A 27,057-nucleotide genomic window follows, 5' to 3' on the forward strand; every position below is an offset into this window, starting at 1 on the left:
CTTGTTTTTCCTGTTCTAGCAAGCTCGGAGGCCCTTCAGAGTGAAACCTGATGACCGCCCGCAGGCCCTTTGCTGCCATTACCTCTGAAAACAGCACGCATACAACTGAGCGCTCTCCTTCACTGCCCTGTCTGTTGTGTTTGTAATTTGGATTACAACACATTTAATTATCCTCTTTTTTTTGCAGTCCAAAAATGGAGTAACATTTCCAGATTCCTGTCTTGTCCTAGAAGGACACCCCTCTTGTGTGCGATTTCTCTTTTTTAAGGCTTCCACTTTGAAGACCAGTGGTTGATTGACATTAAACTTACAATGTCAAAAAGCACAAGCGCTACACTTGGTGAAGAAATCCATAATCTCAAAAAAAACATGCACAGAGGAACTGCTGGATAACTCAGCGATTGAATTCTGTGGCTGCAGAGCCACAGGTCGGGAGCTGGATTCCCCCACTGGGCCTCCTTAAAACAGGTTGGATTTGATGATCCATAGGGTCCCTTTCAGTTCTGAGACAATGATGATGATTTTAGGACCTTCTGGGTAGCCTAACCAAAACTATGGCCACAGTATGGATTTTGGGGAAAGTCTCCAAAGTCATTGGGAACTAAGACCAAGACTTATCTACAGTCCTACATTTCTGATCACCATGTACGGGTGTGTAAGCTGGACCGCTAGAAAGGGAGAGGGATGATCTGTTTGAACTGAGATGCTGGAAGAGAGCTTTTCAGATACCCCAAGGCTGCCAGAAAGATCATCCTGGTGGGTCCAAGGTCAAATCAAGCCTGAACTATCTCTGCAGGCAAAAAAATGTTGCACCGGAGGCTGTTCGGTTTTGGCCACGTGATAAGATGCCAGGATTCTCTGGAAAAGGCAATGATTTGGGGAAAGACGGGAAAGGGAGCAGCAAAAGAGGAAGACAAAATACGAGATGAACTGACTCCCTAAAGGAAGCCACAGGCTTTGAAGTTTACAAGAGCTGAGTGGGTTGGTTGAGGACCGGACCTTCTGGGGAATCTCTCCTTCAGAGTGCCATTAGCAGGTGACTTGAGAGTACAAAGCAACAACTGCTGGACGGGTTGATTTCTCTACACTTTTACATGGTGGCCAACTCATCATCACCCTTTGGAAGCCCATTGAAGGCACCAGGGCCAGTCGAGTTGCCCCTTCAACAGGTGCCTAGAGAGATGGCACCAACTGCACAACCCTAACAGCCCCCGTCCAGGTTAAAATGCTCTATTACTTCAGGTGAGACCCCCTGCGGTTCCCTAGCTGAGTGGGGGGGGGGGTTGGAGCCACTGTTATCCATTCCAATTAACCATTTGCACCACAACCAGCTCTTCTCTTTAAGCCTCGCTGAACATCTAAGCGGGATCCGGCTGCCTGTCTCTCTCTCTCTCTCTCTGCCCTTCACCTGGGCAAGGCAAAGCAGCCCGAGTCCCAGCTCACAGGGCTTGGGTGTCGCTTCAAACTCCTTCCTTCTTTCCTTCCTTCCTTCTATCCATCATCTGCTCCTTCCTTCCTTCCTTCCTTCCTTCCTTCCTTCCTCCGTTCCTCTGATTGGGGAAGAAAAAAGAAAGAAAGAAAGACGAGGCGCTGGCATATAAACGGATTAGTCAGCGGCTGTTTACTTCTCCTCTTCTCCCCCGGCTTTACCAAAGACGCGCTCCGCTAAGCTCCCCGGGCAGAAGGAAGGCGCGCGCGCGCCCTCAGCACCCGGGCAGCTTTAAACCTGTCGGGAGCGCGGGCGCGCAGCTCCGATTCATTAATCCCCCTGACTATATTTACCTCCCTCGGATGGCGCGGCGTGGCCAGTAGTAGCACCTTTTTTGCGCGCGCGCCCCGAGGAGATGCGACTCGTTTCAATCCACCTGTGTTTTATTCTCTCTCTTTCTCTCTTTAAGGTCAAGTTCAATGTCAATCGGTCTTCAAGGTGGGCGCCTTCCACGCCAATGCACATCGCGCCCAAGAGGGGCGTCTTTCTAGGGCACGACAGGGCGTTGATGGGTTGGCATTATCAATTAATGTGTTGCAAATCCCGTTCATTTTTTCCCCCAAGCTATGGGGCAGGACGTTTTGCATCGGGCGGCCTGGAAAGCGAGCTGTACTTAGCCTGGAATCGTCGTGCAAGGGGGCAAACACTGGAGCACGTCTGAACCCAACGCGGGGGTGGTGGGGGGTTAGTGCAAGTGCAAATTTGGGGGCGACGGTGGAGGAACAATGAGTCAGTCAGCTAGCCAGGCTTGCATTGCCCGAGATCCAGGGCCCGCCAAGAGCGCCTCCATCCCCATCGCTAGACAGCCGGCCGGCGGGCCAGCCTCCCTGCTCTCCTGTCTCCGCCGCATTTCCTTTCCTTCCTTCTCCCCCCCCCGCTCCCCCCGTTCCCCGCGCTGCTCCGAAGGGGCCGGCGGAGATGACATCACCCCCTCCTCCCCCCCTCCCCTCCCCTCCTTCTCTAACACGGATGACGCAGGTTCTATTTTTAAGGGGCCAATCGGGAGGCCCCGAACGGCGGCGGGGGTCACGTGGGCGGCTCGGGGAAGGTTACTTCGTGTGAGCCCGGACGAAAAGGGAGAGGGAGCCACATCAAAGGGAAGGGAAGGAGGGAGGGAAGGAGGGCGGGGGGAAGAGGAGGAAGAGGAGGAGGCAGAGGCGAAGGCAGGCGAGCGCGCGCGCCCCCCCTCCCCTCCCCTCCCCGAGGAGGAGCCGGTGCGGGGACGGGTCGCGTCCGGCGCGAGGAAAGGTGCGCGCTCCCTGCCTGCCTGCCTGCTGCTGCTGCAAAGAGGGCTTTCCTCTCCTTGCCTCGCCTCGCCTTGCCCGGGTTGGCAGGGGCTGGAGCAGGTGCAACAGGAGCCCGAGGGGGAGGAGGAGGAGGAAGGAGGAAGGCTCTCTCGGCTCGGCGTCGGTGGTGGCTGCTGCTGCTGCTCCTCAGGAGGAGGAAGGAGGAGGACGGGGGGTGCGTACCTGCAGGCACCTGCCGCCGGGCCCGCCGCCAGCCCCGCTACCTACCTACCTAGGCAAAGGCCCGGCGCCCCTCCGGAGAGGCAGCCTCCCTCCCCCCCCAACCCTCCCCGGCGCCTGCCTTGGCTGCTCCCTCGGGCGCCCCATGGGAAGCGGTCGGGCGGGCAGGAGGAGCCGCCGCCACCGCCGCCGCCACCGCCGGCCTCCTTGCTCCCGGGATGATGGCTTCGCCCGCGCCCTCCTCGCCTTGCCCTAGTCCGGCCTGAACGGAGGAGGAGGAGGAGGAGGAGGAAGGCCCCGCCGTCACTGCGCGGAGCAGACCGCCCGAGGATCGGGGCCAGATTCCCTCCCCCAGGCCGGCCACCCCACCTACCCCCCCCCACGGACTCGCCCGTTGCGGGGCTAAGGACCCGGCCCTCGCCTTTCCGTCGGCTTGGCCCCGCCCGGGTCTCCTCCGCCACCCTCTGCCCTTCAAGCTGCTGCAAAGTTTTTTTGGGGGGGGAGGCTGAACCCCTCTGTTCAAGGGAGGGCCCCCCCCACCAGCACCTGTGGATTTTATTCTCTGACTGATGGGGGAGCCTCTGTCCCAGAAAGGCACCCGGGCCTCTTCCTGGTGAGCCAGGGGGGAGCTGTGCCCTCCTCCTCAGCCCCCATCATCCTCAGTGGGCCTGGAAGCAAGCCTTGGGGCCTGGATATTTGTGGGGGGAGGCCCTCCCTCTCCTTTTCGCTCCAAGAGGGCCGCCTCGGTGGAACTGACCGCTTTCTTGACCCATTGGGTACATGTGTTGGTTGGGATTCCTTCTGATACGGACGCTGAGCAGGCCACCGGTAGTCCTGGATGTACGTACAGCGCCTTTGGAGCTCTGAAGCATCCTCGCCGGCGCCGACGTGAAGGCCACCTTTCCGGAGAGGAGCTAGGAGCCCGAAGGTGGCCCACCCAACGAGGCCTCCCCCCTTGTCATGGGGTGGCTGCTGCTGCTGCTGCTGCTGCTGCACCCGACGAGGGGATTCTCCGGCACCGCTTTGGTGGGATATTAGGGGGAGTTGCCTCCTCCTCCTCCTCCTGGCCTCCCCCAGGTGAGGCGTCCACCTGAGCTCCACACCTGCTGCGGATCATGGAGACCAAGATCCCTCCTGCGGTGACCCCCACCAGCCCGTCCTCTCCGGGGCTGTCCCCGGTGCCCCCGCCCGATAAAGTGGACGGCTTCTCCCGCCGCTCCCTGCGCCGTTCCCGCCAGAGACGCTCCCACAGTTCTTCCCAGTTCCGGTACCAGAGCAACCAGCAAGAGCTCACGCCTCTTCCTCTGCTCAAAGGTAAGCCCTGAGGGGTGGGCCGGCCGGCTGGCTCACCTGGATCCTTATGAGTTCAAACATGCCTGGGTTTTTTTTTTCTCCTCCTCAAGAGAGCAGCAGGTTTGGTGTTTTTTTTGTGTTTTGTTTTAAGGTCCTGGAAGATGGTCTTCCTTCAGATTTCCTTTTCCTCCGATTTGGGACCATTGTCCTCCTGGTCACCTGTTGGGTCACCTGGCATCTTGGATCTTTGGGATCTGGAGTGAACCCCCCCCCCCCAATAACAAGGAAGGCCCGACTTTCAGAGTTTTCTGCTCCAGAAATACACAATCAGCCGTTGGCATCCCTGTGCAGAGCCAGTTTAAAAATATGACTAGAGTTGAGTTTGTCCTGTCCTAACCCAGGGTTGTGAGGATTTCCTTGAGGTGCCTTTGCTTTCCTCCTCACAGATCCTCTTTCTTGATCAAGCCTGTTTTGCTCAGGCTGCAGTGCTTGAATGACACACCAGTGCGATAAAACAGAATGAGAGGACTCTTGGTATGATGTGGCAGCAAAATAAATTTTTTTAAAAAGCAAAATGCTATTTTAGCTTGCATTAACAGAAGTTGATTCTCCAGATCCTAAGAAGTACTGTTCTATATATTCGCGAAGGCTTTCACGGCCAGGATCTAATGGTTGTGGTGGGTTTTTCGGGCTCTTTGGCCGTGTTCTGAAGGTTGTTCTTCCTAACACTTTGCCAGTCTCTGTGGCCAGCATCTTCGGAGGACAGAACTCTGTGCTCTGAATGCTGTCCTCTGAAGATGCCGGCCTCAGAGACGGGCGAAACGTTAGGAAGAACAACCTTCAGAACACGGCCAAAGAGCCCGAAAAACCCACCACAACCATAAGTACTGTTCTGTTCAGCACTCTTTAAGCTTCATTTGAGCGCTGTGTCCAATTCTTTAACAAGGATGCCTACAAACCGGAGCCGGTTACGAGGAAGGCAACAGGGGATGTTCAGGAAGCTGGAAACCAAGCCCTGGGAGGAAAGACAGAAAGAACTGGGCATGTTTAGCCTTGAGGGGGAAAAAAAAAGATGAAGTGGAGATAAGACCGGAATTTTCAAATACTGTACCCTAAAGATCGCCACACAGAGGAAGGGGCAGGAGGATCTGTTCTTGATCATCGCAGACTACAGGACATGATAATGGGCTCAAGTTACAGGAAACCAGGTTTCCATTGAGTATCAGGAAAAAAACCTCCGAACTGTTAGAACAGCATGATGATGGAACCAATTACCTTGAGAGGCAGTGAGTGCTCCAACACTGGAGGCATCCAAGAGAAAATCGGGATGCTATCTGTCAGATATACTGTACTTTGATTTGGATTCCTGCGCTGAGCAGGGGGTTGGATTCTGTGGTCTTATAGGCCAGTAGTACCCAACCTTGTGCTTCCAGATGTTCTTGGACTTCAACTCCCAGAAATCCTGGCCAGCAGAGGTGGTGGTGAAGGCTTCTGGGAGTTGTAGTCCAAGAACATCTGGAGGCCCAAGGCTGGGGACCACTGTTATAGGCCTCTTCCCACTCTGTTATTCCAGGATTCTGTGGCCACATTTTCTTATCATTTCTTTTCGTTTCTAATGCCAGGTAAGGATTCCAGGAACTGAGGATGAACCCATTAAGATAGCATTTTAAAGGGCGGTGAAGACAAATGAATGGTATTGTTATTGGTGTCCAGAAACACACACACCTCTGGACGTTTTTTGGGGGGACAACTTCATAGAGCAGCTCAACTGGAGCTGTAAACCTTCATTGCTGTAAACCTTCATTGTTATGAAGCATGCTTTGTGTGAAATCGTGGAAACTTGTTAAGCGATATCAGAAATGGGGTGGGGGCTTCTGATGTAGCTCAGTTTAACATGATGTTAACATGATCCAGGCCTAGTTGAAAGAGGAGTAAAAGCTTTTTTGTGTGAAGGTTTCTTCCTATTCCATTCATTAGTGTCGACCTTTCTGTGCCTGATTTTGGAGTTGTGAAGTCTACTCAGTCAATTACTCGTGAGAATTCACCAGACCTCTTTGGGTGTGAGTCACCGGTACCCCCGCCTGATAGGTGGCTTTCCGCTCTGGCATTGTCGGACTCTTAGGCCCAGCGACCTCCATGGTCTTGATTTCTGGTTCTTTGCCCTTTCTGAAAGACATGTTAACTTGACGAGTGGTTTTGTGAGTTCCACTGCCCCAGTGAGTTTGTGTGACAGAGCCGGGATTTGAACCGCCAGAGTCCTTGTCTGTTACTACACCACACTGGGCATCCGTTTTTCCTCCTACACATATAACAAAAACAGAATGGTTTTTCTTAATGAGGAAGAACCATAGCCTTTTCAGAGCGTAAGGCAGGGTGGATAAAAATAAATGATTTTTTTTTAAAAAAATCAAATAGGTTTAAAATCACAATTTAAATTTTTAAAAATAATTTTTAAAATATAAATTGTCAAAAAAATATATCCAGTATTGAAATAAATTTAAATTGTGAGATGAATCAATGTGATTTAAATAAAATCCTCCCTGGCGTGTAGTGTCATATTACATTCCTGGCATGTCCTGGGTTCCCTCCTCTTCCTCCTCCTCCTTTTTTTAATAGCAGGTGAAGAGAGAGGCCTGTCTCTGCACGAGAGGCGGAAGAGTTGGCAGCTCCTATGGAGAGCACTGAGTATAGTGGGGGAGCCCCTGATGAATGGCACCAGAATGAGGAAGCAGGAATCCTATCTTGCAAGCCGTTCCAGTTGAGAGAAAGGGCTACCTCTGGCGTGGCTTGTAAGACGGTCCAATTCCTGGCATTGCCAGTTAAAAAAGATGCCGAGGGCTCTTCTTGCTGAGGCCCCGGAGATACGGTTGCTCTCCTGTTAGACCACTCTACAGGCATTGGGATAATGGGCAGTATAATCTAGCATACCTGGAAGGCAGAGGATTAAAAAAAAAAAGACTGGAATAGGCAATACAGAGGTGGGTGAATCAAATTCATTCTCTTCCAGGGGTGGAAACAGTAGCTCACTGGTCGAGCGTCTTCTTAGGATGCAGAAGCTCCCAAGTTTATTCTTACTCCCTCTAGTTTAAGCAAGGTTCGAGTGGCAGGTGACAGGAAACCGGCTTCTCCATCTAAGATTCTGGAGCCAAGGGTTCCTAATCTTGGCTCCCCAGAAGTTCTTGGATTAACACTCCCCAAAACTAGGATTTCTTGGACTTGTAGTCCAAGAACCTCTGGGAATCCAAGGTTGGTTTATCTAGCCAGATTGGTTTGTTTGAGTTTTTTTGTCTCATCTATATTAGGGTAGCCCTAAGAGGGATGAGATGGTTGGACAGTGTCATCAAAGCGACCAACAGGAATTTGACCCAACTCCAGGAGGCAGTGGAAGACGGGAGGGCCTGGGGTGCTCTGGTCCATAGGGGTCACGAAGAGTCGGACACGACTTAACGACTAAACAACAACAAAGAGAGATGTGATACAATGAAGATACATGATACAGTGGTGCCCCGCATGATGATGATAATCTGTTCCACAGAAATCACGTTCTTGTGAAAACATCGTCTTGCGAAAACCGTTTCCCCATTGGAATGCATTGAAACCCATTTAATGTGTTCCAGTGGGGAAAAATCATCGTCGTTTTGCGAAGATCGCCCATAGAGAAGCCATTTTGCGAAGTGCTGATCAGCTGTTAAAATGGCTGTCCTGCGAAGCATTGGTCCCGAAAACACCCGTTTTGCAAAGCGCCGATCAGTGCCAAAATTGTCATCTTGCGAGAAATGGTTTGCGAGGCACGGACCCAAACATCGTCCAGCGAAAATCACCCATTGGAAACACTTTTGCGAATCGCTATAGTGTTCGCAAAACGTCATTGTCATGCGGATTTGTCGTTTTGCGAGGTCATCGTCTAGCGGGACACCGCTGTATATTAAAGAGTGGTTTTAACATTGCCAGGCCTGAAATGAGTTTCTGTGGCCCAGTGAAGATTTGAATCCAGAACTCCTGAGTCCCACCCTAGTGCTGTATCTTCTACACCACTCTGGCTCCCTTGTTTAGACCCAATATATGGCAGCTTCCCATATTCTTGTTATTAGAGGGGGGCATGCAGTGGGGAGAACAGTGGAGCCGGCCCTAACTGGATCATGAGAACAGAGCACTCTTCCAGTTACAGGTGTGTTGTGGGGGGGGGGGGAATAAGTCCTTGTAACCTGTTTTGAAACCCTTCTTCACCCCTCTGCTATTTTTAGAAAGTGTCAAATGTAGATGCAAAGAGCATGATTTGGCCAAAAATTGTGGGAGTCAGTGGGCAGGGCTTTTAAAAACGATACGTATCATTTTTTTAACTTGTATATTCAGAGTGGTTAGCACGAAACAATACTGAAAAAAAATGTGTGAAGAATCAGCAGTTAGCGAAACAACAGGGTTAAGACAAAGGGGGGGGGGGAGAGGCGGCTCTAATACAGTAATGATTGCAAGAAATTGAGACAGAATTTTGCTTCCCTGGTAAGTTAAACAACCGCACAGTTACCTTATGATTGAGTGAGGCATGTTTGCAGTTCCAGGAGTAAAATATCTGCTCGGGACTGAGACATATCCTGTGATTTTGTCTAGTACAGTGGGTAAAGGGCCACAATGGCACCTATCTCCCCCCACCCCATTTGAGGGCCAGTAGCTAGTATTGAGTGGAACAGGATCTGTGGACACTCCAGAGGTTTAATGATAGACAAGTCTTTGGTCTGCCATCATAGGACGAGGGGGGGCTTTGAGTTTCTGCGTGCGGGTGCAGGATTTCTCCAGACCTCGAGCTTTAATTTTTCTGAAGGATGAGAAGAACCTCTTATAGACAAGGCATCTCTCTCTCTCCCCCCCCCCATCAGCTCTTTATCTGCTTTGCTCCCTGAACTCCTAAGCTTTTCTCCTCTGCCTCCAGATGTGGCCAGATCCACTTTACAGCTGCCATGGTTACAGGTCCCTGGGGAGCCTTCCCCCCCCCCGAGCTGTTTCCTACTCCAAGGGGCACGAGGGGAGAGGCAAGAGGAGGCATTGCCAACATGGCTTGTAATGCCTCTGTCAGTGGCGCGGTTTCACTCGAGGCGGGGCTCTTACGAATGTAGGAAAAGTCCTGCTTAGATCTGTGCAAAGTTCCCTTGAGCTCAGCAATCTGTTTATCTCGTGGTCAGCCCGTTCCCCGTGGCAAGTATCCTAGCCTGGATCGCTTTTGCCCTTCTGGGCCCTGCCAGGCCACTAAGGAGAGACTATAGGGATGAAATGGGAAGGGCAAAAATTTTTTGTCAGAAAAAGGAACTTGTTAGCAAAACTGGCCTAGTTGGTTTGCTCTTGGAGGTGTCTCAGCATCATAACCCATTTTGTCCCCTGAACCAGAAAAATCCCACATGCCTCTCCCCACCAGTGGCAAAAAAATGCAGCAATAAATGAGTTCCGTGCTGTTCATTTACCTGCTGGTCAGTGTCTTCCAAGCTGTAAGGGCAGCTGCCTCACTCTGCCTAATGGTGGGGCTGGGCCTGCTGTCAGTATAAAGCTGGGGGTGTCCAGATAGGTAGGAGTCGTCTGAATGAGATGTATTCATTATTGGTAGATGGAGGGCCTGACTGTGCCCTGCCCACCTTCGGTTTCCCAAGGAGCTGAGAAATCTTAAGAAATTCCGCCATGCCTCTGATGAGCAACGAGGATTCAGTTGGAAGCTGCGTGTTGTTGCGTCATAGGTTTTCCGGGAAATTTTGGATCAGGAATGTTAGGACCTCTAAGTGGAGGGAAGGCTGATCGAGCTGTTTTGATCTGCATTTAGTGAGGAGCAAAAAGCACAAGCCGAAGAAGCACTTTTACAAAGTGCACCATGTCGGTTTCCCTCGGTGTATTAATAACGTCAAAGATACTGTTTCCCGTCAACAGCCACAGTATTGCAAAGGAAATATTTAATTGGCTACATTGGGACACTTTAGAAAATTTTAAGGCATCTTCTGCTCCACCTCCCTTTGCTGCCTCTAGTTGCGTGGAACTACAAGTCCCATAATAACACAGGTGGAGGGCGAGAAAGGATTCAAGAAAGTTCCCTTTCACTGTTCAGATTCTGTTTGCCCAGGAGGCATTATAAATGGTTAGCAGGCTGGTTTAGGAGCGCATGAAAAACAGTGTACATAAATGCATGTGTTTTCCAGAGATATTCAGCTCAGAAAAGTGAACAATATTTTAGATTGCCAGTGTGGGTCTAAACCAGGACTGTGGCTTAGTTCCCTTGACATGTTTTGAATTACAGTTCCCATAATCCTTGACCACAGGACATCCCATCTGGGTCTGATGGGCGTTTATTATTTAAGTGTATATCAAAGAGTAGTGTTCAAGATGGCCAACAATAACATTAAGTGAATCCTAATAAGCTTGAGACATAAGAATTAGGTTAAAAGCCCCATTAAAAGGAAATGAGCAGAGGAGAACACCACTTCAGCTATGTAGCCTGGCTTAAACGTCGGAGGGCCATCTGAGTTAAATAAATGGGAGCCAGGGTGTTTCTCTACGGGCGAAAGGACAACACGCAGCTTGGTCTTCTTCCAGCAGCAAGCTCTGGAGCCCGGAAGCAGTGTGCCTCTCTTAATGTAAAGATAGAGGGAAGGTCCCCCGTTTGAGGCATTTGTAAAGGTATAATGGGCTCTGTGATCACTGCAGATGGTGACAGCAGCCATGAAACTAAAATACGCCTGCTTCTTGGGAGGAAAGTGATGACAAACCTTGACAGCATCCTAAAAAGCAGAGACATCACCTTGCCAACAAAAGTCCACATAGTCAAAGCTATGATTTTTCCAGTAGCGATGTGTGGAATTGAGAGCTGGACCATAAAGAAGGCTGACCCCCGAAGAATTGATGCTTTTGAATTGTGGTGCTGGAGGAGACTCTTGAGAGTCCCCTGGACTGCAAGGGGAACAAAACCTATCCATTCTGAAGGAAATCAACCCTGAGTGCTCCCTGGAAGGACAGATCCTGAAGCTGAGGCTCCAATCCTTTGGCCATCTCATGAGAAGAGAAGACTCCCTGGAAAAGACCCTGATGTTGGGAAAGTGTGAAGGCAGGAGGAGAAGGGGACGACAGAGGATGATGAGATGGATGGACAGGGTCACAAAAGCCACCAACATGAATTTGATCAAACTCCGGGAGGCGGTGGAAGACAGGGGGGCCTGGCGTGCTCTGGTCCATGGGGTCACAAAGAGTCGGACACGACTAAACGACTAAACAACAATGGCAGTAAAGCATTCCCTCAGCTATTAGGGCCAAAACCTGGAACCAGAGGGTGGGTTGCTTCAGATATCACCCTTGGGATTTACCAGAGGTGGGGCAAACAAGTATTGGAGGCAGAGAAATTTCCCCCCTCCTAAGCTTTTTACTGAACGTAAAGCCACAGGCATTTTGTTTACTGGAGTTGAGCAGGGCTGCTGAGGACATGGCGTTTTGGAGATGGCTCATTTTTAGGGTCTCCCTAAGTCAGAAGCACATAACAACAACATGCGTTGAGCTATAACTCCTTGGCTCTTGCCGCCCCTCAGCCATCTGGAACCTAGTCTAACACACCGAGACTTGGCAGATTGGGTCCAGTGGCTCAGCGTGGATTGCCAGGCCCCGGGGCCAGGCATGTATGGTGTGCCCCCTAACGCATGGGCTACTCTACTCAGTTAGACAAATCCCCCCCCCTTGACACTTAACCTCTCAGAAGAAAACGAGGAGGACAGGAGAAAAGGCACATAGGAATGAAGCCACCGCCTCTCCCTGGGACCCCTGCTCCCCACCTTTCCTTCTTCATCTCAGTTACCTTTCGTCTTCCCAGCGGCCCCTCAGGTGCAAAGCCACCAGCTTCTCAGCAGTGGGCAGCCTCTGCAGCTTAGCAGCCGTCGCCAGCTGCAGAAGTTGGCACCTCCATGGTGGTTATCTTTATCCGGAGCTGCTTGCCAGCCTTTCTCCTTAGCTGGGTTGCCCTGGGATTTTGGGAACACCACGCCGGGGCTGCCAACAACTCCCAGATTCTCCCTGCCTGACCACTGGACTTGGCGTGACCACCTGGTGCCGCTTGCCCAGTTGGCACAATGGGATAATGCACCTCCACTGCCACGTCTTCTGGTCACCCACCCAAGAGGGCCATGACTCGTCTCCATGTTCCCCCTCCGGATTCAGCGCCCCAAAGAATTTGGCATCCAGGACAACAGCTCCTGTGTTCCCACCACCACCACAAATGCTACACCACTGGCTGGATCAGACCTTCCAAGGTGGTGGATGAAGTCCGCGTTCAGGAAGACTTGAGGGACGGAAGAAGTTTTGGTGGACACGTTGTGCAAAAGGCATCAGACAGATCGGCGAGTGAGAGGCGAAAAAACACAGGGCTTTATAAACTTGGCATATGTACGTATTTCTCCATTTAGACTTTCGTTCCCATTAGCTTCAGGCAAGGCTCTTCGTTAAGAGGATGCACTGATCTTGTTTGATTTCTAAAGCCAAGCAGGGTTGGGGGCGTTGACTCTCTGGAAAGGAAGGCCACTTGGAAGTCCAGTCTCCAGATAGGGCTAGGAAAGGATCGATTTAGGTGGGGCTAGGAAAGGATCCAAATGGAAAACGTTTCTGCTCGATGGACTGGCGGCCTCGCTCAGAATAAGGCCCGTTCCTTATGTTTCTGTGACAGGCATTAGCGCCCGGCAACATTGGGGAGTCCACAGGCCTTCTTGTCTTTCCTCCAAATCAACCGGGAGCATAATATCCTTTGCTGCTGAGTCTTATGAAGCTCACAATTATCCCACGGTCTTCCTGGAGCCAATTATCTTTAGTAAGCAGCCTTTGGGGGAGGCCTTTGCTCAGAAAAGGCTCTGGGTAAAGCACTTAAATTAAATTATTGTATCCATTCTGCTTGCCCAGTCTGATTCTGTAGTTTGAGCGTTCATTATGTTACAGAGTGATAGATTTCTTTTAAAAAAAATTAATGAGGTAGTTGTATAAAACTGGTCCTGCCACCGCCAGGTGGCTAATTACAACAAAATGGATGTTAACACCGCATGCCGCATCCACGCAAGTTGGTGACCACACTGGGGTTCAGTGATAAAGAATGGAATGTTTTTCCACTATAGCATTTTCCTCACTGGGGGTGGTGGTCAATGTGTTAGCCTGCATAATCAACCTGTAAACGACCCTGCTTTAAGCCAGAGGTCGTCGACCCCGGTCCACGGCCCGGTGCCGGTCTGTGGCCTGAGCCGGACTGGGTTGCAAAGACAGACATCCCCCCCGTACACACTCCCCTCCCCACAGCTGCTTTGTGCATGTGCGCACATGCCAGCACCGGCATGAAGAGATGGGCGTGCAGGCGCCCCTGCGCATGCACGAAGGGGTGGGGGAGTGCTCCCGCCGGCACTGGCAGGCACGTGGGCGCTCCCCCACCGCTTCGCGAATGCTCCCGAGAGCACGTGCGCACCTGTGGGGGGGAGTCCCCTCCTTCCTCAGAGGCTCAGCCAGTCCGCAGTCCCAAAAAAGGTTGGGGACCGCTGCTTTAAGCAGTATGGGATGGTGTATTAAGCAGCACGCTTTTGCTTCTTCTGAAAAATAGCAAGAGAGTCTTGTGCCCCGCCTTGCAGATTGCAAGAGGAATTGCAAGACCTTTAGTAGACAACTGAAAAATTAAATAATTAATGCTAGCTTTCGTGAATTAAATATCACTTCTTCAGGCATGCAACAGTAACAGGTGGACGGTGCAGAAACATTATAAATGAATATACCAAAAATTCATGGCAGAGGTTTTGCCAGGCATTCTCTTGAGGTGAGTTTAAAGCTGGTAGGGTTTGGGGCAGTGGTTTCATCCCTGGTGGGGTTTTTTTTTTTTTTTTTGCCAATCTTGTATTTACAGTGGTGCCCTGTATAGCGACGTTAATCCGTTCCAGGATTAACGTCGCTATCCGGATTCGTCGCTATGCGGGGGGGAAACCCATAGGAACGCATTATACTCCTATTGGGGAAAAACTCACCGGTAAGTGAAGATTCCCCCATCCGGCCGCCATTTTCGCTGCCCGGTAAGCGAGGGCAGGGCGCGAAAATGCTGCGGGCGGCCATTTTCTGCACCCGGTGGCCATTTTGGAACCGCCGATCAGCTGTTTTCTAAACATTGCAATGCGAAGATCAGTAAGCGAAACGCTTACCGATCATCGCAATGCGATGTTTAGCCTATCTACACATCGCAATGCGATCGCATTAGCGATCACAAAAAACGTGTCGCTATGTGCATTCATCATTAAACAGTGCGCTCATTAAGCAAGGCGCCATTGTATTCTGTGCTGAGTTGCTTCTAACTTAATGGCGATGCTATGAAAAGGTTAGCAGCTCAGATCTTGCTTCCTTCAGTGAATCCATTCCTTTCATATTAGGCCAGGTGGCATCTAAAAGGCTAACAAATTTACCATGTTTGTGTGGGCCGTGATACGTTAGATGCAACTTTAGGTTTGTGTGTCTACACATAGAGTTCCCCTCATTTAAACTTTTTGTGGAAGATGAGAAGTTCTGATTTAAGTTCTTGATGTAACTCCTGCATCTCCTTTGAAATTCCTTTCTTCCCAATGGCTGGCTGTTCTGAGGGGAATTACAGCTAGCAAACCCCAGGAGTAGCTGGCCCAACGGGGCCTGCTGCTGACGCAGGATTTGCACTCCGAGTTTTAGTCTGAACTTTACAGAATCTGTTCAAGATGCTGAACCTGTTTGGGGGACTGGTTTCAGCCCTTAGGGAGATCTCCTGTAAATTTCAGGGTAACCGCTGGAGTGGATATACTGCCCCACTGGCCCTCACGAATGTGTAGTCTCCAGCTCCCCCCCCCCCGACCAAAGTTAATAAGGCATTTGCCACAGTTTGTATTTTCTATATGTAATTTACCTCTGTTCATGTTTGTCCCCTCTCCCTTCCAGTAGATACTGGGTGTGTATCTGAAATTCTGAAGAAGGCTTTGATGCATCAGATGAAATGACCTGCCACCGTTTCTAGCATTTTAATTTGTTTTTAATGTTTACCTGTATTTCGTATCTTTCCATAATTTAGAATCGTGCAATGCTCTGATACAAACAGAGGGGAAAAAAGGCTTATGGAAGTTCCTGCAGGGACGAATGTGATTGGCTTTTAGTGGCAAACAGACTCTCTTTTTTTTTTTGCCTTTTGATGCAAGAGACTAACAGGGCCGTGGCGGCTGATGCTCCTCTGGAGAGCATTAGAAGGTCGGAACAGGACATCTTGCCATCCTCTTTTGTCCTTGAGGATTTTTTTAAAAAGCTGCACCGCCTCCTTTGCAGAGCAATATGTGGTTTGGTTTGTTGACTGTGTGTGTGTGTCTAGCCACTTTCCCCGACTGGGCTGACGTGGAGTTAGGTCTTGCTTGGGTCTTGCTTCATTCCCAGTCTTTGGAGCTTAAGCTGTGCCAGAACTGAACAGTAGGACACAGAGAGTCCCAGAAGCATCAGGAGGTGTTGGTCTCTCTGCCTCGGTGACTGCCGAATAGCTCCCCAGGTCCTTCTCCGTTGTGCCCGATGCTGCTGCCTGGAAATGAACTGGAGTTTTGTTCTGAAATGACAGCCTTTCCCCTTAAAAGACAATGGGAATCCAGTTTAGGTTGATCCACTGAACTACGAGTCCCATCAGCCTAGGCGGAGGCTGCAGTCGATCAGAACGGGAGGACGCCAGGCTGAATTTGGCTTCTAAACCCTACAGAGTGGCCACAGCCAGAAAGCCATACTTAAGACTGGACTTCAGAGCAAAAATTGGTGTATCTGTATCCTGGTCCATCTATATCCTGCCTTTCTTCCAGTGAAGGGAGGTGGGGTGTGTATGGCTCTCCTCATTTGATCCCCATTTTAGCTGCACAACAGCCCTGTAAGGTAGATCAGGTTGAGAGGGCGTTGACTGTCTCGGGGTTGCCCCGTATGTTGGGTGGCATAGTCAGGATTCGAACCCGTGTCTCCCGACCGCAGCGGCTTCACCACAGTGGCTCAAAGGTAGTGGCTGTCGGAGGCTATATATGACCATGGCGTTGCCCCGCTCCCTTTCCCTGCAGATGCTCCCGTCTCGGAGCTTCACGATCTTCTCTGCAAGAAGCTCCACCAGTGCTCCGTCCTCTTTGACTTCCTGGACTGCGTGGCCGACCTGAAGGGGAAAGAGATCAAGCGAGCGGCCCTCAACGAACTGGTGGAATGTGTGGCCACCAACCGTGGTATCCTGATCGAGCCGCTGTATCCTGAGATCATCAAGATGGTAAGCAAGAGGAGTTGGGGGAGCGAGACGGAGGAGGCTGTTGGGTGGGGGTCAGTGGAGGCGGGAGTCCGAAAGGCGAACAGAACTTGAGAATATTTACTGATTGGTTCTCCGTATTGGGATCCAAAATTTACTTTTTTTTTCCTGGGAAAATCCACCAGTCAGCACAAGCAGCGGACGTGTCATTGGGGACGTTGGGGCTTGTAGTGCAGAAAAAGTTCACGTTACTGACCTCACATTACTGGCTAAACCGCAGAAGCCTGTGCTGCAGGGTCAGAAGACCAAGCAGTCGTAAGATCGAATCCACGCAACGGAGTGAGCGCCCATCGCTTGTCCCAGCTCCCGCCAACCTAGCAGTTCGAAAGCATGTAAAAATGCGAGTAGATAAATAGGGACCACCTCGGTGGGAAGGCAACAGCGTTCCGTGTCTAAGTCGCACTGGCCATGTGACCACGGAAGACTGTCTTCGGACAAAACGCTGGCTCTATGGCTTGGAAACGGGGATGAGCACCGCCCCCTAGAGTCGAACACGACTGGAGAAAAATTGTCAAGGGGAACCTTTACCTTTACCATACTGATCTCTGGGGTGCGATGAGAGCTCCTAGGCAGCTTTGCCCATATGTGTTCTCCGGAGACGGGCGTGGAGAGGAAAAAGGGGGTCCCCAGGTGCTGTAAAACTCTCCTGTGGCTGGCAGGATGCCGCTGAGAGGGATCGCCCACGGCAGCCTAGACTGGAGGCGTAAAGCTGGCATTTCTGCTTTTGCTCCTCTGGGCTACCATGGGACAGGTGTGGACGCGAGATGGATCTAAAGCACAAGGGTAAGCGAAAGGGCCAACGTGGAATATCCATTTTTGTATCTTTGAAGGATGAGCATTTGTATGTTGTAGGAAAAGTGGGGGGGCCCCTCCCTCTTGTCCTACTGGCATCGGGGGAAAGCGTCCCTTTTCAGTTCTAAGGGTTGGGGGTTCTTAACCCGTTGCCTGCACAGTGTCCTCGCAGGGGGTTCGGGAAGGCTTGAAGAAATGTTACGATATTTTGCAGTTAAAATGGAAGGAAGGAAGGATGGATTCAAGATGGAAGGAAGGACAAATTCTCAATTTCTTGCTTGTTTGCCTAAAACTTGGCTTTTCTAACCTACCAACTCCATTAAAAACAAAATCAAAATTCAGTTATGAAAATAACTATTTGATAGCAAATAACTGTTTGATATTTCAGCACATGGTGAGAACGTTTTAAATTTCTAAGGAATTTTTCCAATAAAAATATTATAATAGGTGTGCCTTTAACAGATTAACTCATTTCTCCCTTCTCTCCAAAATTTGAAGACCCTTCAAATATTTGATGCACTTTAGGTTTTTAAGTCTTGAGTTAAGTCTTGGAGGTCTACAGCAACAAAAATATTGGAAAGGGGGTCCATGGTAAAGAAAAGGTTCAGAACTGCAGATCTAGAGAATGCTGTATTAAATGGTTTTTAATCTTGGTTTTAATGTTGATTAGCATGTTCAAGGTTTGGGTTCTTATCTATAAAGCCCTTGATTGTCTGGGACCTCATTACTTATTGGTGCAGCTTTCCCTAAGAGCATCCCCCCCCTCGACCCGATCTTCGTAGACCATGATCTTACAAATGACCACAGTAAGGGAGGCTAAGAAGACACACACTAGACTTCTCGCCTCCTTAGTTGTGGCGCCGTCCTTATGGAATGGGCTTCCAGTAGAGCTACGTCAGGCCTCCTTCCTCCCAGCTTTCAAGAGGATGCCCAGAACAAGGGTGCTTACAGAAGTTTTTAAGGACCCCGCCCCCCAGGGTACAGTCCTGACCCAGTGCTTTTCAGCATTTTTATTAATGGATGCAGAGAATGCTAATCAGATTTGAAGAAGACAAAAAATTGGGTAGAATAGCTAATAACCTGGAAGACAAAAACAAAATTCAAAATGATCTGGATAGGCTTCAGCGCTGGGCTGAAAACAACAGAATGAAATTCAAAAAGGATAAATTCAAAGTACTGCACCCAAGGGGGGGGGGGTGGAATCAAACACACAGTTTCAAGATGGGGGAGACGTGGCTCAGTAATACTACAAGCGAGGAGAATATTGGAATTGTTGTAGATCACAAACTGAAAATGAGCCAACAGTGTGATGTTGCTACAAAAAAGGCAAATTCTATTTTAGGTTGCATTAACAGAAGTATAGTCTCTAAATCCCACAAGGTACTAGTCCCCCTCTATTCAGCACTGATTAGGCCTCGTCTTGAGTATTGTGTTCAGGTCTGGACACCACACTTCAAGAAGGATGCAAACAAATTGAAACAAGTTCAGAGGAGGGTGACAAGGAGGATCAGGGGGTGGAAGCCAAGCCATAGGCTTGAAAGAACTCAGGATGTTTAGCCTTGACAAGAAAAGATTGAGGAGAGATATGATAGCACTTTTTACAAACTTGAAAGGCTTTCATACAGAGGAGGGGTAGATGAGTTGCCGGAAGCCTAATTTCGGTTGAATATCAGGTAAAACTTCCTAACTGTTAGAGCAGTACAGCAATGAACCTATGACCTTGAGAGGCGGTGGCGAGTGCTCCAGCCCTGGAGGCGTTCAGGAGAAACTTAGACAACCACCTGTCAGATATCCTTTGGTTTGTATTCCTACATTGAGCAGGGGGTTGGACTTGATGGCCTCATAGGCCCCTTCCAGTTTGATTATTCTGTGATTCTATGAACATCCCCTGAGCTGCCATGCATTTGTGGGTGGTATACTAGATAGACAGATACTGTAGATAGATAGATGGATAGACGGATGGATGGATGGATATGTTTTTTTAAATACATGTTTTTGAATCTAGGGTTTTTTTTTACTATTTTAAAACTGTGAGTGTTGTATAGTTTTAGTGGTTGTGAGCCAATTTGGCTTCCCTGGAGGAGAAAGGGGTGACATCAAAATAAAATAAAAATTTGTGCACAGAGGTTTCGGAACGGGGAGCTTGAAGGCCTCACAAGCAGAGCTAATACTTTCGCCTTTCTCGCAGATTTCGGTTAACATTTTCCGGACACTCCCACCCAGCGAGAACCCTGAGTTTGACCCTGAAGAAGATGAACCTAACCTGGAGCCGTCGTGGCCACATCTCCAGGTGAGATGCTTCCGGGGGCCACAGCAGAGAAGACAGGGCTTGCTTGTCTGGCCCGTTTGGGCCCCTTTGCAGGGATGGGAGCCATTTCCCAACCTCCACCTTTCGAAGGCTGGCATGGCTTTGACGATCTTTGCCTTTGTGCTGGGAGGGGAGGGGCAGGGAGGACGGGAACATCTCTGGGGAGTTGTTGAGGCTGGTGGCAGCGGCTTCATGGAGCATCTGTCTATCCCCAGCTGGTGTATGAGTTTTTCCTCCGGTTCCTGGAGAGCCCAGACTTCCAGCCCTCGGTTGCCAAGCGCTACATAGACCAGAAATTCGTGTTGATGGTAAGTCAAGGAACGGAAAGGGGAGGAGGGTGAGCGGGGGGGGGACGATTAGGCCTTGCACCAATGTGTGATTCTCCAGGCTTTGGTTTGGATATTCCAAGCCGAGTCTTCGGTTTGGAGTGCTCATGCTTGAGCTGGTCTCACGTGGAGCTGACAAGGCTTGTAGCGAAGCGTGTGAGACGAAATGAAGTATCGTATTTTTCCGTGTACAGTATAAGACGCCCCCATGTATAACACACCCCCACTTTTCTAACCCAAAATTAAGAAATCTAAGTGGGGCTTAGCAAGTGGAAGGGGAAAGGGATCTAAGCGCTGCAGGATCGCTTTGATCCCTGCTTTCCCCTCCACTTGTTTTTGTTCTCTCCTCAGCTTACTCCTGTGTGTAAGACGACCCTCAATTTGTAGTCTAAAGATTTTAGACAAAAGTATAGTCTTATACATGGAAAAATACAGTAGCTAAAGCAGCAGTGGGAAAAATAACATAGAATGCAATAGTATTTATTTATTTATTTATTTAATTTTTATACCCCCTTCTGGCCAGTATATAAGAACTGATTTGTTCGCTGTCAGGTTAGTTCTGACTTAACAGCAACCGTTTCCAGGGTTTTCGAGGTATAGAATATTTAGAAGTAGTTTCCCATCCCCTTCGTCTGTGGGGCGGGGGGGCAGTATCCTGGGACTGCAGCTTGCCCAAGGCCACCACCCGGGCTAGCTATACTCCCAGGAGGTCCAGTGGGGGAATCGAACTCATAACGTCTGGGTCCACAACCAGATACCTAACTCACTGAGCTATCCAGCCATCTGTAGAATGCATTAGTGACAAGGAAATGAAGAAGCATGACGATGTAGATATAAGGTTTGGGTGCTGCTGACCTTTTCCTCCACAGGTCTCCCTCTCTGTGTTTCCCTTTCCATTTGTTTTGTATCTGTGCGCTAGGCTTCATAATTTATTCACCAATGTCATTCATTTTATTCATGAGTTTTGTTCATCAATTGTTAATTTCATTAATATTTTGTTCATTATTTATGCCACCACAAAGCTCACGGGTTGGAAAGAAGCTCCACCGCCTCACCCTTTTTTGAACTGAGGCCTGGGTGATTCCATCCCAAATCAGTTGGTGGAAAACCTTATTCCTAAAAGAATGTAAAAGAAATACAATGGTGCCTCGCTAGACGATGATAATCCGTTCCACTGAAATCGCTGTTTAGCGAAATCATTGTCTAGCGAAAAGCATTTCCCCATTGGAATGCATTGAAATCTGTTTAATGCGTTCCAATGGGGAAGAATCATCGTTGTCTAGCGAAGATCGGCTATAGGAAAGCCGCTTTGCGAACCGCCGATCAGCTGTTTAAATCGCGGTCTTGCGAAGCTTAGGTCCCGAAAACACCTGTTTTGCGAGCGCAGAGGAAGCTGTCAAAATCGTCGTCTAGCGAAAATCAGTTTGCAAACCAGGGACCAAACATTGTCCAGCGAAATTCCCCCATAGGAATCACTGTTTCGCGAATCGCTATAGCGATCGCAAAAAGTCAATGTCTAGCGAAAAAACTGTCATGCGGGTTAACTGTCTAGTGAGGCACCACTGTACAAGTTTTGCCAAGGAAGCACAACACTGTTTATGCAAGAGAAGCCCCATCTTGCTTGTTTTCCTCATTTCTTAGCAAAATGTGAATCTGAATTTAGTGTTGTGACCTCCAAAGTGTCCATTAACAGTCCAGCTCAGATCTTGTGAACTGAAGTCTGGCTTCTTTTATTGAATCAGTCCATCTCTTACACAGTTTTCCCCTTTTTGTGTTGCCTGCCACTTTGCCCGGCATTATACTGTATTTTTCCATGTATAAGACTATACTTTTGTCTAAAATCTTTAAACTAAAAATTGAGGGTCGTCTTATACACAGAAATAAGCTGAGGAGAGAACAAAACAAGTGGCGGGGAAAGCAGGGATCAAAGCGATCCTGCAGCACTTAGATCCCTTTCCCTCCACCCTTGCTAAGCCCCGCTTAGATTTGTTAATTTTGGATTAGAAAAGTAGGGGGGCTTCTTATACATGGGGGCGTCTTATACACAAAAAATATGGGTAGTCTTCCTAACTGTTAGAGCAGTATGACAATGGAATCCATGACCTTGAGGGACGTTAGAGGCGTTCAAGAGAAATGTAGACAACCACCTGACAGATCTGCTTCGACTTGGTTTACTGCATCGGGCAGGGGGTTGGACTCGATGGCCTTATAGGCTACTTCCAATTTTATTATTCTGTGATTATTCTATGATACAGTGGTGCCTCGCATAGTGAGGTTAATCTGTTCCGGATTAACCTTCGCTATGTGAAAACTTCATTAAACGGAAAGTAAAAAGCCATTGGAACGCATTAAAACTCACCATTTAGCGAAGTCTTCCCATAGCCGGCAGCCATTTTCGCGCCCTTGGTAAGCGAGGGGAGGGTGCGAAAACGCTGCGCGTGGCCATTTCGGCTGTTCTGGTGGCCATTTTGGACCCGCCGAACAGCTGATCCGCGGGTCGCAAAGCGAAGGTCGGTAAGCAAAACGCTTACCGACCTTCGCTATGTGAGTTTCGCCCATTGGGGCCATCGGTAAGCGATCGCATTAGCAATCGCGGAAACCGCATCGCTATGCGATTTCGTCATTATACGGTGTGCTCGTTAAGCGAGGCACCACTGTATCTTTAAAACCCCATAATGAAACAGTCCAAAGTGAAACAAGGGATAACACTGAAAGATGAGACTCGTAATGGTGTTGCTCCATCCAAATGCAAACTGGAAAAGTGTGGATCATGTTTGGAGAAAGGGTCAGATAAAAGTATCTCGGGTTGGTGGTTGGAGATGAGTTACAACAGTTGGTGAGCCTCTCATTGCTGGATTCACTTTTTGAACAAGGCATGTTGGCGATGGCTTGGGGAGCTAAACGGGGTAATCTTCCAACCCAAAGTTGGCTGACGCTGTGGTTGCCTGTACATTTCTGGCTACAGCAGAGGCAAAAACAGTGAGTTGGACGTGGAAGGTATAAAAAGGAGAGTATAGTTTTGTCCACTGATTTTTTTTTAAAGTTGTGATTCGTAAACTTCCCCTCGTAAGAATAAATAGCCCAGTGCTGTATTAAAGCCTAACAAATCTATTTCAGCAGGATCTCTTATGGATTGTCACTCACTTTGTGAGATGCAAAAGGGTGGTCATTCCAAAAGTACATACGTGTACAGTACATGTGATTGGGAGCTAAGGATTACCGACAGTCTGTTGGGGGGGGGGGGAATGAAAGCCAAGGTACTGAAAGTAGCAATTGTGTTATTAATAGCAGTCTTCACGAAGCAGTTACTGATAACATACGTAAACATGCTAGAGCTAGGTAAGCCAATTAGTTTATGGAGATAAGCCAATTGATGCTGTAATGGTGACGCATTATCGGCCATAGTTTTGTGAATGGCCAGCATCAAGGATGGTGTTGACGGGTCACAATGTTTTGTGTTAAATTCCTTGTTGAGATCACAGTTTCCAGATTTTTTTCCCCCTTTGGTTGCTGATTGCACTTCTTTGCTGCCTTTCTCACAGCCGTGGGACTCAAAGTGGCCTTTTAAAAAGACAAGAATTGAAAACAACAGACAAAAAGTGATTAAGGATTGCTGAATAGCTCAGTGGTCTAGGTATTGGCTGCAAAGCTAGAGGTTGGGAGTTTGATTCCCTCCACTTGGGCCTCCCTGACGGGCTGGACCTGATGATCTATGGGGTGCCCCCTGGCTCTGCAATTCTAAGAGGGTGATGATGATTAAAAATTATTTAAAAAGGAAATTGTTAAACAAATTCCACCAAGAACTATGCCTATACCTGGAATTCTGAGTAATATTTTCCCTATCTAATTAAGTAGATAATAGTCCCTCCAAATCCCAAATAACAAGATTAATCTCTTACAAAATTCTTGTTTGTTTTTTTTGCTTGTAACAGATTAATGTGACTGCCTCTTTGGAATCCTTTTTTCACCCCTAGACTATTTGAAGTTTGTAGTGACATCTGCCGATGATTTACATCAAATTCATTTTTGTTTTAATAACATTTTTTTCCTGCAGTGTTGTGGGAACCATTGAATGAGGATCCTTGGACTTGAGCCAGACTGGGGTGTTTTTTTAATCAGTTAAACATCCAGGGCAAAACTTGCAGAACAAGGACCTCCTCTGCTCCAGTTTTTTGGGTTTGGGGGCAGTTCTTTCTCTTAAAAGGATTTTGTTGCTTCTGAAAGAAATGGTTTGCAAGTTGAAGGATGACAAAGCCCTTCCCCTTTTTGGACTACAACACACAGCATCCCCTGAGGCTTCTGGGAGGTATAGTTGAAAAGAAAAAGGACAGGCTCTTTCCTGGCCTAAGTTAGGCTGCTTGATCAAATGTGCATTGGTATATCTCTGACTGTTTGTATTGGGATGCTATGCTTTAGATTTTAGAGGGTGAAATCCTGTTGCAGTGTTGTTGTTTTTAAATGCACACAGAAAGCAAAGGGAGCACTTTTCACTCCCTTCAGACCAGTAATAAAAAATTCACCGTCATGATTCTTGAGGCGGCTCACACCCACTGGCTTGGGGGCTTGTTAATTGCCGGCCTGAAGCAAAGTAAATGTTACACTTTTTGCCTCCCACATATGTAAAAAAGAGGATTTCAGTCATCGTGTTATGTTCAAATCGTTATCACCTGTCAGCGTTTTGGACTCCTTTGTTAACTAGTACTATATGATAATAATCTGTAACAATGTATTCGCGAAGGCTTTCGCGGCCGGGATCTAATGGTGGTTGAGGGGTTTTTTTGGGCTCTTTGGCCATGTTCTTAAGGTTGTTCTTCCTAACGTCTTGCCAGTCTCTGTGGCCGGCATCTTCAGAGGACAGCACTCTGTGCTCTGGTGCAGTTGGCTTGGGAGTGGAGTATTAGGGCTGTGAGATAGGCTTTTGTCCTTTTCAGGAGATGGGTGATTGTGGTGATCAGTGTAATCTGTAATATTAGAACTGCAGAGCTAGAAGGGATTCTGTGGACCATCGAGTCCAGCCCCTGTCAAGGAGGCGCAGCGGGGAATTGAACTTCCTGCCTCTGGCTCCATAGCTAGATACCTGAACCCCTGAGTTAAACTGCTACTTCTTCTCCCCTTCCCTTCCCTTCAGCTCCTTGAGCTCTTTGATAGCGAGGATCCCCGGGAGCGCGAATACCTCAAGACCATCCTCCACCGTGTCTACGGCAAATTTCTGGGCCTGCGAGCTTATATCCGCAAACAGTGCAACAACATCTTTTTACGGTGAGCTTTCTGGTCTCCCCCACTTTGTGCTTGGCTCTGGAGGCGTGGACTGAAATCCCATCGCTCCGTTTCTGCTCCCATCGCATTCTTAAGTCAGAAAAAGAAAAGGGGTTGGAGGTACATGGGTGGCTTGATCCAGAGCTAAGAAGCAACCAGTTGCAAGTGTAATTAATTACTCTTTGCACTAACCAGATCAGAATAAGTTTGCCCTTTGCTTTTTCTCTTCTTCCCAAACTAGGGAGAGGTTATTTTCCTTTTCTTAACTTATCTTAGGGAGAATTAGGCGTTAGTTATATTTTTCCTTGATTTCGGTCCTTGGTATCCATGCGCTTTCTCGATCTGCAAAAGGGAAGGAAAAGAGTGTTGGTAGCAGGGTGGTACCCAGTGACTAAATGGCGTCAGGACTCACAGGGTGAATTTCTTTTTTCTGAGGAATAGGGACAGTGACATCCTCCAGCACCTCCTCAGGTGGCGGAGGAGAATGCCCTTTCTGCTTAGCAGAAGTCCTTGCAATAGCTGGCACAAAACTGGGTTTTCCTTAGTGCACCTGCAAAGTATTTGGGGGTGGTTTAGTTTTGATTGTGTAGTAAAGAGCCATTAACTGTACAAAAGACCTGCTCCTCATTTCTTGTATCAGTTGATCCAGCAGCCTATGATTTTGGATTCTCCTTCGTTTCGCAATGCTGTAACCAGGACTGGCCAGGATGAGCACCTGCGGCACCAGAGGATGCTTTGATGATAGTGGTGATGGTGACGATAGTGATGACATGATGATTCATACCTTTTATCTTTCTTTCTCATCCCATATGGCCAGATTTATCTATGAGACAGAGCATTTCAACGGAGTGGCAGAACTGCTGGAGATCCTGGGAAGGTAAACCGCATTTTGATATTGTGGGAGTCAGAGTCCTACAGTGGTGTTTAGGGGATGGATATTCACAGACAGTCCTGTGTATATGTTTTTTAATGTCTGCCATGCCCCGCTGTTGCCATCAGTCCACAGAGGTGGCTTAACATTCCCTTGCTAACGCTCACCTGGGAAAAACCAGGCCTTACCTAGGCCTTACTCTGCCCAGCTTCCTGTGCAGAAAGAAAGCTCCCAGCTGCCACCGGGGCAGGAGGACGAAGCGTGGGTGGAGCTAGGCCTAGCTCAGCCTCGGAATCTTTGGGCGAAGGCCTTTCTCCCAGCTGTCCGTAACATGTGTAAGTCAGGTAGAACTTCTAAAATGAAGAAAGATGGGATTTGTGTTCTGAGAAATAAAAAAAAAATCCTGTTCCTTCTGAGAATCGTATTACAAAACCCAGAAATCGCCTATTCCTAGATTAATTGCACTCTGATTTGTTTATTAGTCCGGGAATTGGAAATTACGTAAATGCTTCTTTTAAAACTGTGAAGGAAAGCCTTGAGCTCTCGAATCATAGAGTTGTAGGGCTGGAAGAGACCCTCCCAAAGGTCATCTAGTCCAACCAGGACAGATTTCCTCTGCTAAAGCATCCCTCATCATCTTTCCCTGTTGCCATACGCTCTTCCCACTCCCTTTAGCCAAGCTGTTGTCTTCAAATTGGGCTTCTTTTTAGGTGCTATGAGTGCAAATCCAAAGTTTAGACAGAATGGCAACAGGGGAAGGGGAAATCATCATCACTTTGCCCTGAGTGTGATCACCTCCCACCTCCAGGAACTGCAAACAGGAGCCTGTGGCTTCCTCTTCTCAGGAGAGGGAGAAGGAAGTCTTAGGATTATTCCAAAGCTTATGTCTTGTGACCTCTGTAGAGGTAGGAAATCTGCTGCTGCTGCATCATCCTTGACAGGAGGCCAATCAGCCTCT

At 48.7% G+C, this 27,057-nt stretch overlaps 1 protein-coding gene across 1 annotated transcript in view; it reads left to right on the top strand.

Annotated features, from left to right (window-relative positions):
• Positions 1-2,590: 2,590 nt before the first annotated feature.
• Positions 2,591-27,057, top strand: part of PPP2R5B (protein phosphatase 2 regulatory subunit B'beta) — a 38,141-nt gene continuing 13,674 nt past the window's right edge. Inside the window, exons 1-6 of the mRNA XM_072984466.2 lie at positions 2,591-4,269; positions 16,314-16,510; positions 19,527-19,628; positions 19,862-19,954; positions 25,101-25,231; positions 26,046-26,105. Of these exons, the coding sequence (XP_072840567.1) occupies positions 4,071-4,269; positions 16,314-16,510; positions 19,527-19,628; positions 19,862-19,954; positions 25,101-25,231; positions 26,046-26,105 (782 nt within the window). The 5' untranslated portion in view covers positions 2,591-4,070. The remainder of the gene's footprint in view (positions 4,270-16,313; positions 16,511-19,526; positions 19,629-19,861; positions 19,955-25,100; positions 25,232-26,045; positions 26,106-27,057) is intronic.

The sequence above is a fragment of the Pogona vitticeps genome, chromosome 15 (genome assembly GCF_051106095.1).
Source record: "Pogona vitticeps strain Pit_001003342236 chromosome 15, PviZW2.1, whole genome shotgun sequence".
NCBI classification, from domain to species: Eukaryota; Metazoa; Chordata; class Lepidosauria; order Squamata; family Agamidae; genus Pogona; species Pogona vitticeps.